Here is a 12,602-nt window from a genome sequence, read left to right as displayed (position 1 = left end):
ATTGCAACTGGAAAACAGAGACAACCGATTAGATGCCCTGGAGTTAAAGGTTCAACAACATGTAAGCATCTCAATTGGTTTGTTACATAAATAAAACTGAATTACTATTGTGTTGCATCACCATTTCTATCAAGCAGAAATTCGAGAAGCTTCGACATCCAATGTTATTGGGACAAATCCGTGAAGGCTGCTCGATGCAACATCGCGGCCAATTCGGTACGAACGGTGCCATGAAATGTCCACGCAACCACCCGTTTAAAAAACCTGAAACGACACGTGAAAAATACAACGACTATTCATTAAAATAGTAATAAAGAGATAGCATTAATAAGAGCTCAGTATCCTGATTGACATCATAGCCTCACAGGCTGCCAGTCATATGCTTAAAACATCACAGCTCAAAAATTATTTATGCCACAGATTACCTGAGCTATGCCCTGAATGGAACCTTAACAATGAAGGCGGGTAAACAGAAAGCGCCATCAACCCATGCCAGTCCTATAAAAAAAAATAAAACAATTACACAAACTAGAAGAAACAGCTCGCACAGTTATGAAACAGAAACACCAACGAGGGCAATTAATACCAGTTTCACTGCAGAGCCGTAGAATGGGTGCATCATAGAAATAAATCACTCAAAGATGTAGCATGGAAGCAGCTTACATAACTGCCACACCTAAATTTCCTGAATCAGCAACTGCGGAACACCCAAGGATTCCACGCAAACCCATATGTAAGCATACATAAGCCTAATAAAAACAAAATATAAAATTAAGCTAACAGCCACATATTTTAAATATAAAAGATTGGCTTTACCACTCATGAAGTTTGGATCACGAACTCGTCCACAATCGGGAACTCCATCACATCTATAATTAATTACATATATGTACATTTTACACAGAATTTACAAATTGTTATTTCTAACTTAAAATGAAACCATTATAAGACTTTAAACCTGTAATCAGAGCCAGGACCAAACGATCCACGTCTTTCAAATAGACACCATCGAGATTCAGATTATGATCAGTAAACTATTTGGCATCAACCATCAAAGCGTTTCGTTTTAGCTGTGAAGACTGTCGGTGATAGTCGACCTGGAGATGGGTCACATACTACCATTTTTTATCTATACACTGCCAATTAAACATACAGTACTATAATTACTAAAGAAGTCATGAAATTTATGCAACAGTATAAGTGAAGTCTTGTGGTATCTCACACAACGGACTGCAGAATCCGAATGCAACTCCCAGTGACACTCAATAAATCATAGCAAAATCAAAGCCGAGATGTAGACTAGGATGTGGTGGTAGGCGTTGATAACAGCCTAAAGACCCATTATTGCTCGTATTAGACCTAACAAGTTGTTAACAACACACACAACGTGATTAATCTTCCCTATAGCAAAAAAGTCGATCACAAACTAGAAATGACGTAACAGCTACTTCACCTGTATTAACCGATCCACTCCTACGTACACTACATGATTAGTCCTGTACTGAAATATTGACACAAGTGTGTTGACTAGCATCTAAGTGCTGATGAATTTTGAACCCGCCAAAGTTATCTGTCCAATACAAAAGAAATTACGTTAATAAAGGCATATGCGTACAACAAACACGGAAGATCCATTTTCTTCCATCTCCTTACCTAGAAATGAACAATTTACCAGCAAATGTTTGACACGTTCAAGTTGTGTCATAAAGCGGTGATGCAGCCGTCGAGGAGAAATCAGTAAACGTCCTAGGCGATGCAATAGCGGGTTACTTGTGTTCCACGTTCGTTTTCCTGTTGTGTGCTTTTAAATTACTTTCAACCAATAGATTTCCTCGAACGAACAGCTGCAACAATTAACTAGCAGTCATGTAAGAAAGTTTGTTCTTTCCATTTCACCTAGAATACAAAAAACGAAAAAACATTTTGTTTATTATTTTGTAAAAAATGAAATGCTTTCACTTTTTGAGAATAAAATATTGCAACTGGAAAACAGAGACAAACGATTAGATAAATAAATAAAGCATAAATAAATATAAATAAAGCTGAATTACTATTGTGTTACATTATTTCTATCAGGCTGAAATTCGAGAAGCTTTGATATACAAAGTTATTGGGACAAATTCATGAAGGCTGCTCGATGCCATGAAATGTCCACGCAACCACCCGTTTAAAAAACCTGAATCGACACGTGGAAAATGCAACGACTATTGATTAAAATAGTAATAAAAACATGGCATTAATAAGAGCTCAGTATCCTGATTCACATCATAGCCCCATGGGCTGCCAGTCATATGCTTAAAACATCACAGCTCAAAAATTATTTATGCCACAGATTACCTGAGCCATGCCCTGAATGGAACCTTGAGAATGGAAGCAGGTAAATGGAAAGCGCCATTAACCCACGCCCGTCCTATACAAAAATAAAAAAATTACACAAACTAGAAGAAACAGCTCGCACAGTTATGAAACAGAAACACCAATGAGAGCAACTTATACCAGTTTCACTGCAGAGCCGTAGAATGGGTGCATCATAGAAATAAATCACCCAAAGATGTAGCATGGAAGCAGCTAACAAAACTGCCACACATAAATTTCCTGATTCAGCAACTACGGAACACCCAAGGATTCCACACAAGACCATATGTAAGCATACATAAGCCTTAAAAAAAACAAAGTATGAAATTAAGCTGATGGCCACATATTTTAAATATAAAAGATTGGCTTTACCACTCATGAAGTCTGGATCACGAACTCGTCCACAATCGGGAACTCCATCACATCTATAATTGATTACATATATGAACACCTTACACAGAGTTTACAAATTGTTATTTCTAACTTGAAAATGAAACCATTATAAAACTTTTTAAACCTGTAAACAGGATCAGGAACATGCGATCCACGTTTTTCAAATAGGCACCATTGACAGTCACCATGTATAAAACGGTGGTCAGACGGCTTTAAATACTTTTTTTGTTACCCCTTCTCCTTTTCTTTTCATATAAATTAGACGTTGCCTCATTGCTTCAAAAGTTACAAAAAAACGGAAAATTAACTTAAAAATACTTCTTTTAAAGAATTTATAAAGCTCTTTGAAAACCTCGTATTTTTTAAAGAAAATAGAAAATAGATACGTACTATTTCTCTAAGTATTTACCCATGCATGATTCTGATGGCTTTGATGTCAAATGTTTCATTGGCTGTAATGCTGTTGTTGGAAAGTACACGACAATGAGTTGTCAATCTGCTATTCATGCTTCATCAGCTCTTCCTAAATGTTTTCTTTGGTGAATGAAATGGAAGCCTTTCCTGTTGTGACTTACTTCAACATAATGGTAGATCTTGTACGTACATCAAATGACTTAATCCCAATCCAAGTCACAGGCAACTGTAAATATTGATAACAGAAATGAGTGAGCTACAAACTTTGTGAATCACATGGGATTTGCTGAGCCAGAAAGCAATCATATTTACTGTATTTTTCTTTAAGCTGATTTCAGCACACAAGATTCATCTTCCAGTGTTCCAATGGATGTACATACTGGATGAAGGTCTTATTTGCACCCTAGAAAGAAAAATTGAAACAACACAGAAATTATTTAATAGAGAAATTTGTCTTCGGTGTTTTGATGGAAAGGAAGTGTTGCCCATTTTAGTTTTTTCTATCAATAAAACCCATCCACGTTACGTCACGTTTAATGCAGTTCCTTTCGTCGAAAAGCGACTAACGGAATTAGTTGAATGTTCGATCTTGAATTTAAAACAGGGACCGTCTCCTGCTGAGAAGGAGAAGCAAAAACAAAACAACAACAAAAAAAAAAAAAAAAAACGAAACAAGCGAAATGGGGGTTGGTGGAGCCACGTAGTGATAGATACGGATAGTGGAACATTTCCGGTGATGACTACATGAAGATGATAAACACATTGTTTCCATGGTAATACAGAGATAATGAATACATCTATAACCAAAATGGCAACCTATTTCATATCCAAAAATCCTCAAATGGAAAATTATAACGAAAAAAAAAATATTTAAAAGCAAGGAAAGGATGATTGAAATTTTAAATTTCTAATAAAGAGTCAATGATGGGGAACGGAGTGCCATACTTATTCAGGATCGAAAAGTCCATCATTATTTTCCGTTGTTCTCGAATTTTTGTGCAAGAGACTCATCATTTCGCAACTGATAAATCTGGCCAGCTGATAACACAGTATTGCGTGGCGTTACCAACTACGTAAAGGCGTTGGTCATTGAAGTGGGTCTGAAAAGGAAGCCATTGCCACAAAGTCATTCGAAAACTGTACAGTTATTCAGTATTTGGTGAATATCGAAAATATGGCGGATGATTTAGCTCAAATGTTTGGACGATATTTACGATTACCTGACGTTAAAGCGAAAAGAGTGAAAAGAGTTGTTCGAGCACATCGTGTCGACAAAAAAAAAGAAGTAAAAAAAGCTTTGCTAAAGTTCTATCCGCGAACCATCGACAAACTTGTTCGCTGTGAAAGTGACCAGGACTATATGTAGGATATTTCTTATTATTTTAAATCGTAATACAATATCAACAATGATTTTATTTTGTTTAGTTCTCTTTTTACCAGGTACTTTGGATCGGACTCATATTGGGCCACTCGAGGTTGGATGCACTTGAAGGATGCCCGAAGCCATTTTGATGATTCCCGAACATACGAGGGAGCCATGCCACATCAGATAAATGGTTTGCTTCAATTAGCTTCTGGTCTCGAATACATCCATTCAAATAATTTAGTTCATGGAGACATCAAACCAGAAAATGTCCTGATAGCAAAATTAAGTTTTTTGTTCCAACCACCCCTTCTCTCCTCTACTATAACGATATTGTTTAATGATTAAAAGAGTTGATTGCTTTATTTAGAAACGGATGGCAATTTACATGATTTTTACGTGAATTACCTATTGGAAAACATGTTGAACAAAGTTTTCATTCAATTACACCCGATCATGGTATAATGAATTTAAAGCAAGTCGAACAATCACATGTACATGTCAATTTATTCGATTTAGCTCACTAGAAAAGAAAAAAAATTGCTTGAATTGTGTGGGCGTGATTCGCCATTGGATCTCACGGAAAAACTCAAAAGATATATTCAGTTCGGAATTAACGTGAACGCAAAGGACAAAGACGGAAGGAATGCGCTTCACCTATTGTGTCGGTACCGTTCAAACCCAAAATTAACCGACGCAATTCAACTCGTAATCAAAAGTGGAATCGACGTCAAAGCAAGGGACAACGATGGAATGAATGCCATTCATTATCTGTGTCGATACAATTCAAGCCAAAAACTAATCGACGCAATTCAAATTTTGGTTCAATCCGGAATCGACGTGAAGGCAAAAACTAAAGATGGATCAAATGCGCTCTATTATTTATGTCGATACAGTTCAACCCCAAATTTAGCCAAAGTAGTTGATATTTTGATTGGAATCGGAGTGGATGAGATCGAAGGGGACAAATATGGGCGGAATGTGAAATATTATTTGGAGAAGAGAGATAAGAAGGAAATGAAAATTTGGGTGGACGGCGAAGCTCCTATACTAGGGGAGGGTGGCTTTGCTACAGTATACAGAGGGACGTTCGGAGGTCGTGAAGTGGCAGTAAAGAGAGTTCTAATGCGTGATGTGCACAAAAAAGAAGAAGAAGCAATGCTAAAATTAGATCATCCAAACATCGTCAAACTTTTTCACTGTGAAAAGGACGAAAACTTTATGTATGACATTTTTTTTTCGTTAAAAAAAAAAAAAAAATTTCAAAATTGATTTTTTTTTTTTTTTTTTCGTTCCCATGTTCCAGGTACTATGCGTTGGAATTATGTCTCGCTTCTTTAGATCAACTTTTCCTGAAGGATGATCCCAAGAAATATAACGGACGTATGCCACGTCTAATCGAAGTTTTCCGTCAATTAGCTACAGGCTTGGCATACATCCATTTAAAGGGATTAATTCATCGAGACATTAAACCAGAAAACATCCTCATTTTGCGAAAGTCTGGAAAACGTAAAAAGATAATAATGAAATGGTCTGATTTTGGACTGGCCAAATCCGTAAACGAAAAGGGACTTCACTCGTGGACTGGAGTGAAAGGAACCAGAACTTGGTTCGCACCCGAAGTGCTGAAAAAACTCATCAACGGAAAAAAGGCGGAAAACGAAGAGTTTTGGGGCACCGTCAAGAGCGACGTGTTTGTCCTCGGCCTCGTCTTCGGTTATATTTTGTTGGAGGGAGAACATCTATTCGGCTCAAGTGAATATAAAATTCACAAAAACATAATTAGAAAAAATCCGGTGAATATGAAGAGTAATTCCAGTTTACCTCCATACTATTTTACCCTTCTACTGATGCATACTTGGTTGCTAAATTCCAGATATTGATGGCGAATTGCGCATATACTATGAGGATGACTTACTTCAAAAAATGTTGCAATACGATCCGGAACAAAGAATAAATATGGCAAAAGTGGTCAAACAACTGAAATCCATCAAGAAAAAAGTAATTTAATTTTTTTGCAAGTTACAAAGTAGCAACCCAGACAATCGCAAATTTCTCCAATTTAGCTGAGCACATCCAAAAGAAGAGCAGAGAAAACTCCCGAAAAATTTGTTAGTTACTCTTTGCCTGCTAATTTGAAAGACCGCGGCAACTCCAGCCCAGCTCCTGGAAACGATTCGAATAATGCAAAGGACTATAGCGGAAATCAGCGCCCCTTGATCCCATTCCCTGGACAACTGGATTTGACTGATAAAAAGACTGTGCTCGATTGTTGGATTGAATTATATCAAAGCCAAATTTCAACTGGCGCCATGCTAGACGAGACGGAAATTGGTGAAATTCTACGCCAACTGAGAATTGGTGAGAATGCGAAGAACAATAATGAATGGATTCTGCTCCCTTGTTTGTATCCATCCAATTCAAGCCCAGATTTAATTGGCTAGAAATTTAAAGTGTATTAAATAGTGCTTTAAAGTGCAACTTAGAGCACTTCATGTATGAAACACAGCTCGTTTGTAGGCGATGCAATCCACTTGGACGAAGGAAAACTAAAATAAGGCGACTGTTTCATACTTTGAATTCTTTTATCTTTCATCCCTAAATTTCCCACTTTCTTGGCTGTATTACACAGGATGGCTGACTTCTTTTTCAAAATACAAAAAATGATTTCATCGCCGTAGTCTTGTCAATCGATGATTCCTTTAGCCAAGTTGATTGCGACTCATTCGATGATTTAAATATTGTATGTCGCCAAACGTCTTTATAATGAGAGTATCAAAGCATGAAAACCAGCAAGTGATTCAATATCAGTTCAACAAGCCTCTTCTCTCTTTGGATGAGTATTTCATTTCAAGCTTCTAGCAAAACTCTAACCGAACTGATACTGAAAAAACACAATAATAAAGAAATTCCATCTCGAATGATGAATAAAAACCCTCGGTTTTCTTCGTCATCTAAAGGGCAAATAAGAAACCGATTTTCTTGATAGAGCTGCAACTGCCTGACTAGGACTGCGAGCGTTAACCAATTCCACTAGTCAAATGAAAGAAAATTGCACGAGAAAACAGTGCGACCGTCATACTTCGCAATCTCGCCAACAATCGAATCTATTTTGGCCAACTGTGTTGCAATTTAGTAACCAAAAAAAACACAATAAAAGATTGACAAAGGCTGTATACCGATACAGATTTAGCAAATTGACAAAGTGTGTAGTTCACGTCAACACCAAACAGCCATATAATAATACAAGTATTTAAATAAGTTTTTTAAACACTCCTATTATATGACTGGCAATGTCTTTCCATTTTTTTTTAGCCAAATCACCTGCTTGTATACAGATGATTTCATGATTTTTTAAACGGGCAGACATCTACCGAGAAAAAAGCCACTTTCCTGATATGAGCTTCAAAAGGATGGGGAAACAAAAAGCGAAAAATCAATCAAATGAAGTCGTGAAAGAGACATATCTTCAAAGAATTCTGCGAAGCCAGCTGATGATTGAGAAAACGTTTCCCCATTTCTATCAAAAACACAGGCCCCTAGCATTGTCAGTTGGAGCAATACGATGTTAACAATACCCCTCACTCTAAGACGCCATCGAAGCAGAAATGGCGCCAAAATAGCGAAATGTGGCCAGAAAAAAAAAGGACTGGAAGGCAAGGCCGGCCATTAATGGGCGGAAAAATACGGTATCAGTGCATTCTCACACTGCAGCACTTTTAAGGAACTCTCGCAAATCAATAAAATGAAGGCAAAAAAAAAAAATAAACGGATGCAATTTGAAAAAAAATCACAGCCAAATAACTGGGAGAGGAGGGGGGATCGAGATTTTAGGGGCTTCTGAGATGTCATTGTACGATGATACATACAAATCGAAAGAACAAAACATGTCTAACAACTAACCTGGAAAAAGGGCAGAGAACTTCTTCCGCTATGAATTACATTCGAACGCAGCACAGCCATCGATGAACTATCTGGTTTTCACAGGGCGATTGGGTCGTGGTTGCTGCATTCCCGTCGAGGGCGCCAATTGTCTCTCAATCAGCTGACCATCTTGCCATCGCCATTTTTCTTTTTCCTTTCTAATCAGTTGGAAACTAAATGATGCGCTACATGAAATTTAACGACAGTTAACGGATTGTTTAGCAGCATTTCACTCACGTGACCTACTGCTTCAAGTTACACTTGACACATCTGACTTGAACACTTAGTTGTTGCAGCACAATGTGGCTCAGACCTTTAGTCATAAACACTTAAACCCTTACAAAACGCAAAACAGAAATTGAGACGAGTAGAAAGCGACACGTAACACAACCTTCGTGGATGCCAGTTAAATTGGCAATGAAACTGATCGTTTGGTGAGCGAAATTCAGCGCCCTTTTTACCCCCCCACCCCAACTCCTCGACAGCATTGCCGACTCACTAAGAATAAAGTATAACAAATACGCTTCAAAAGATCGTTATGGAAATATGAAATTTTAATGAAATTTCCCATTAGGAATAGAATTTGATTTCAGAATTCACTTAACAATTTTGTATTGGGAAGAATTGCTTACTAGGAAAGAACGTTAAATAAAAATTTCAGAAAACAGTTCATCATATCGGCGAATGCCGGTACTCGCAGACCCATGTTGTGAATATTCTGGACTGAATGCCACAGGAACTCGACATAAAAAACCTAAAGGTGATCAACAATTAAAAATTGCTTCAAGAAACAAACGAAAGCAACAAATTTAACAATATCAGAAATAACAATAATCAATGTAATTCATATCCCAATGCTCTGATGTTTAGATTTTTCATCCCATACACACAAATCAAACGTGAGCAGTGAAGAATAACATACCTAGAACGCCACACGCTGAACGAATGGTACAGCCACGAAAGAAACGGCCTGTCACATGAAAAAAATTACAATTAGATTCTATTCTCTGCACAAATTTCTGATAATAATAAACTTCATCAGAGCTTACTGTAAATTAAAATCATTTGATCATAAACACGGACCAATAATCAACTCATCACGACAGTAATAAATTAAGCTTCCAAAACCCACAGAGTTTTGGACCGAGTGTGGCCGAGTAACCAAACAGTACAATCCCAAGAAAATGCGGAAAGGTTGTAATTACCAGAATAGAATGTTTCCAGGAAGAGTTGCTAACCATCAACGACCGAACACAACGGAGTAAGTGGCATCTTAGAAACATGATGTAGGACTAAGGACACCAAATCAAGGATCTACGTAAAAATACAAAACGTTAAATCAATGAATAATAAAGAGAAACGACGCCTAACTCTTCCATCAGTAAAATAAGGGGTAATCATAAAAATGTTATACCCGAAAGATGTACCATCATTTGGAACAGACCAGCACCAGAAAGAAAAACATATTACCTGAAGTGTGGAACCAAACAGCCCCCCGATGCCATCCTACGAAGTTAGCAATCAGACTGACAACGAAAAGCCGATATGAAACCGCCACAGCAGATTCTGAATTGATACAATACAAGGAATCAATCGCTGAAAAAAATATATAATTTATCGAAAGAAGGCAATTGATGTCATTTAAGAAAACCAATCAACACTGTCTTTCAGCCTGGGGCGGTAATAAAAATAATCATTCGAACAACAAACTAGAAGCAAGTTAAAATAATTACCAAGATGGCTACACCAACCATTCGCGATCAGCATTCGATCGCCAAACCCAGTAACGGAACGCGGAATCCAATACTAGGGCACGAGAAAGCATCCCATCCTGTAAAGAAAAGCACCAAAACATTAACATAATGAGAAAGATAGTGGTAAATTGTCGCCCCCGTATACGGCACAACCTAAAGGCAGAAATAACCCCTGTTGCTTCCTACGTGGCTATGTAATTTATCCCTTTCAAGAATGGCACCTTTCCTCCCATTGAATAAGGAGAAAGGCGTGGCGATCGGGAATAAAGCAAAGTAATTTAACATAAATACCCGAGGAATTCACGAAGTCTGCTCGATGCAAAGTCCCGGCAAACAGACCAATGCAGCGGGAACGGTGCCATGAAATGTCAACGCATCAACACTTAAAAACTCTGGAACAAAATTTAAAAAAAACAGAGACTATTAATTAAAACCGCCATACAAACCCGGCATCGTACCATCATTCAATGCCCATACTTTCAAAAAATAGAATTACACAAACTACAAAAAAACAGACTGCAGAGTTATGAAACATTAACATCAGTGAGGATAATGTGTCTCATGGTTTTATTGCAGAGCCGTAGAACGGGTGCACCGTAGAAACTTATCACCCAAGGATGTAGCATGGAAGCAGCATACAGAGCTACCACACCCAAATTCCCTGATTCAGTAACCACAAAACACAAGATTCCACATAAAACCCGACCAGAAAATGGAAAGAAAAATCATTATGTTTTGCTTATTGCACCCCACACTGAGGCAAGTCACTACATTCAAAAATGTGAATAAGTAACTACAACCTATCTATCGATCCCTACCAATAAGGCAAAGCTAGCCACACACACCCAAGTTAAACGAAAAACATCCACCTGAAAAATAAATTAAAGTCAATCAAACCAAAACAAAATACCTCAACTGTGTGGCAGACAAATATTAACATGACACCCTAGAAATAAAATAACCACAAAGTTCTCAATTCAGTTAATGGCCACATATTTAAAATATACTAGATTGACTTTACCACTCATGAAGTTTAGATCACGAAATCGTCCACAATCGGTAACTCCATCACATCGATGATTGATTACATATATAAACACCTTACACATAATTTTCAAATTGTTACTTCTGACTGGAAAATGAAACCATTATAAAACTGTACAAACCTATAAGTCACAGTCGTGACTAAACGATCCACGTCTTTAAGATAGACACAGCGAGATTCAGTACGTTTAAAACTTGCAGTCAGACGGCTTTATATACTTTGATTTTTGTTACCCCTTCTCCTTTTTTCATACAAACTAGACGTTGCCTAATTGCTTCAAACTTTACAAAAGAAAACAGAAAAATTAATTTTAAAAGACTTATTTTAAAGAGTTTAATAAAGGTCTTTGAAGACCTTTAATTTTTGCAAGAAAATAGAGAATAGATACGTACTATTTCTTTAAGTATTTACGCATGCATGATTCTGATGGCTTGGATGTCAAACGTTTCATTGGCTGTAATGATGTTGTCGGAAAGCACGCGACAATGAGTTGTTCGTCTGCTATTCATGCTTCATCAGCTCGTCCTAAACGTTTTCTTTCGTGAATGAAATTGAAGCCTTTCCTGTTTGACTTTCTTTAACAAAAGTAATCGATCTTTTACATCAGACGGCTTATTCCCAATCAACGTCACAGACAACTGCAAATATTGAAAACAGAAACGAATGAGCTACAAACTTTGTGAATCACATGGGATATGCTGGACAAGACAGCAATCATATTTACTGAATTTTTCTTTAAGCTGATTCCGGCACGCAAGATTCATCCTCCTTCCAGTGTTCAAATGTACTGGACAAAAGGTCTCATCTGCACCCTAGAATGAGAAATTGAAAGAACACAGAAATGATTAAATAGAGAACTTTGTCTGTTCCAAACAAATGGAAATAAATAAAGATGAATTCATATTCCATTTACAAAGGGTGCAAAAATGAATGAATAAATTAAACAAACCAGCTAATTCACAAATGCATTTTCTATGAAATGTCCATTGAGATCAGGTAACACAAACTGCTATTTTTATGCCAGATGGTAGAGAAACCCTTTCAATTTTGGATATCCAAAACTCTTCAATGTTATGATGTAAACTTAGTATTGCCCATTTTAGTTTTCCATCAATAAAATAGCTCATCTACGTTGAAGCCTTAAAAAAGTTCCAAGTTTCGTACATAGTTGAAAATTGTTTTTTAAAAGATTGGGGGCCAAAACGCGTCAACACACGTCAAGATAAGTGGATTGGCTAACAGAAAATTCCCGGCTGATAAGTTAAAAATTATGTTATTGCTCCTAGTCAGCTGCTACAGGTATAGCACTGACGTCAACAAGTTGAAAACTGATTGACACTACTATGGATCTCTT

The 12,602-nt window shown here is 37.2% G+C and overlaps 1 protein-coding gene and 3 long non-coding RNA genes across 4 annotated transcripts; 1 reads left to right on the top strand and 3 right to left on the bottom strand.

Moving 5' to 3' along the window:
- Positions 1-10: 10 nt before the first annotated feature.
- On the bottom strand, positions 11-2,871 carry LOC130694155 (uncharacterized). The gene is made up of 12 exons (XR_009001931.2): positions 2,728-2,871; positions 2,497-2,659; positions 2,338-2,410; positions 2,052-2,176; positions 1,654-1,896; positions 1,454-1,570; positions 1,223-1,359; positions 959-1,136; positions 817-869; positions 587-749; positions 426-498; positions 11-264 (listed from the first exon to the last, which is right to left on the bottom strand). It is a non-coding gene; the product is annotated as an uncharacterized LOC130694155 (long non-coding RNA).
- Positions 2,872-2,878: 7 nt separating this feature from the next.
- Positions 2,879-3,781, bottom strand: LOC132088091 (uncharacterized). The gene is made up of 3 exons (XR_009421307.1): positions 3,475-3,781; positions 3,158-3,388; positions 2,879-3,024 (listed from the first exon to the last, which is right to left on the bottom strand). It is a non-coding gene; the product is annotated as an uncharacterized LOC132088091 (long non-coding RNA).
- Positions 3,782-4,270: 489 nt separating this feature from the next.
- On the top strand, positions 4,271-7,152 carry LOC130694143 (uncharacterized). Its single transcript, XM_057517289.2, has 7 exons — positions 4,271-4,524; positions 4,588-4,718; positions 4,896-4,984; positions 5,045-5,748; positions 5,832-6,334; positions 6,402-6,526; positions 6,592-7,152. The coding sequence occupies exons 1-7, from the start codon at positions 4,337-4,339 to the stop codon at positions 6,967-6,969; spliced, it is 2,118 nt and encodes a 705-aa protein (XP_057373272.1). The 5' UTR covers positions 4,271-4,336; the 3' UTR covers positions 6,970-7,152.
- Positions 7,153-9,064: 1,912 nt separating this feature from the next.
- Positions 9,065-12,051, bottom strand: LOC130694158 (uncharacterized). The gene is made up of 11 exons (XR_009001935.1): positions 11,973-12,051; positions 11,641-11,886; positions 11,370-11,529; positions 11,225-11,303; positions 11,114-11,149; positions 10,495-10,595; positions 10,183-10,280; positions 9,920-10,015; positions 9,655-9,763; positions 9,372-9,419; positions 9,065-9,203 (listed from the first exon to the last, which is right to left on the bottom strand). It is a non-coding gene; the product is annotated as an uncharacterized LOC130694158 (long non-coding RNA).
- Positions 12,052-12,602: the final 551 nt, after the last annotated feature.

This window comes from Daphnia carinata, chromosome 6 (assembly GCF_022539665.2).
Source record: "Daphnia carinata strain CSIRO-1 chromosome 6, CSIRO_AGI_Dcar_HiC_V3, whole genome shotgun sequence".
Classification (NCBI taxonomy): Eukaryota; Metazoa; Arthropoda; class Branchiopoda; order Diplostraca; family Daphniidae; genus Daphnia; species Daphnia carinata.
Note: the sequence above shows the minus strand (reverse complement) of the source record. Positions and strands in the feature narration are given on the sequence as shown.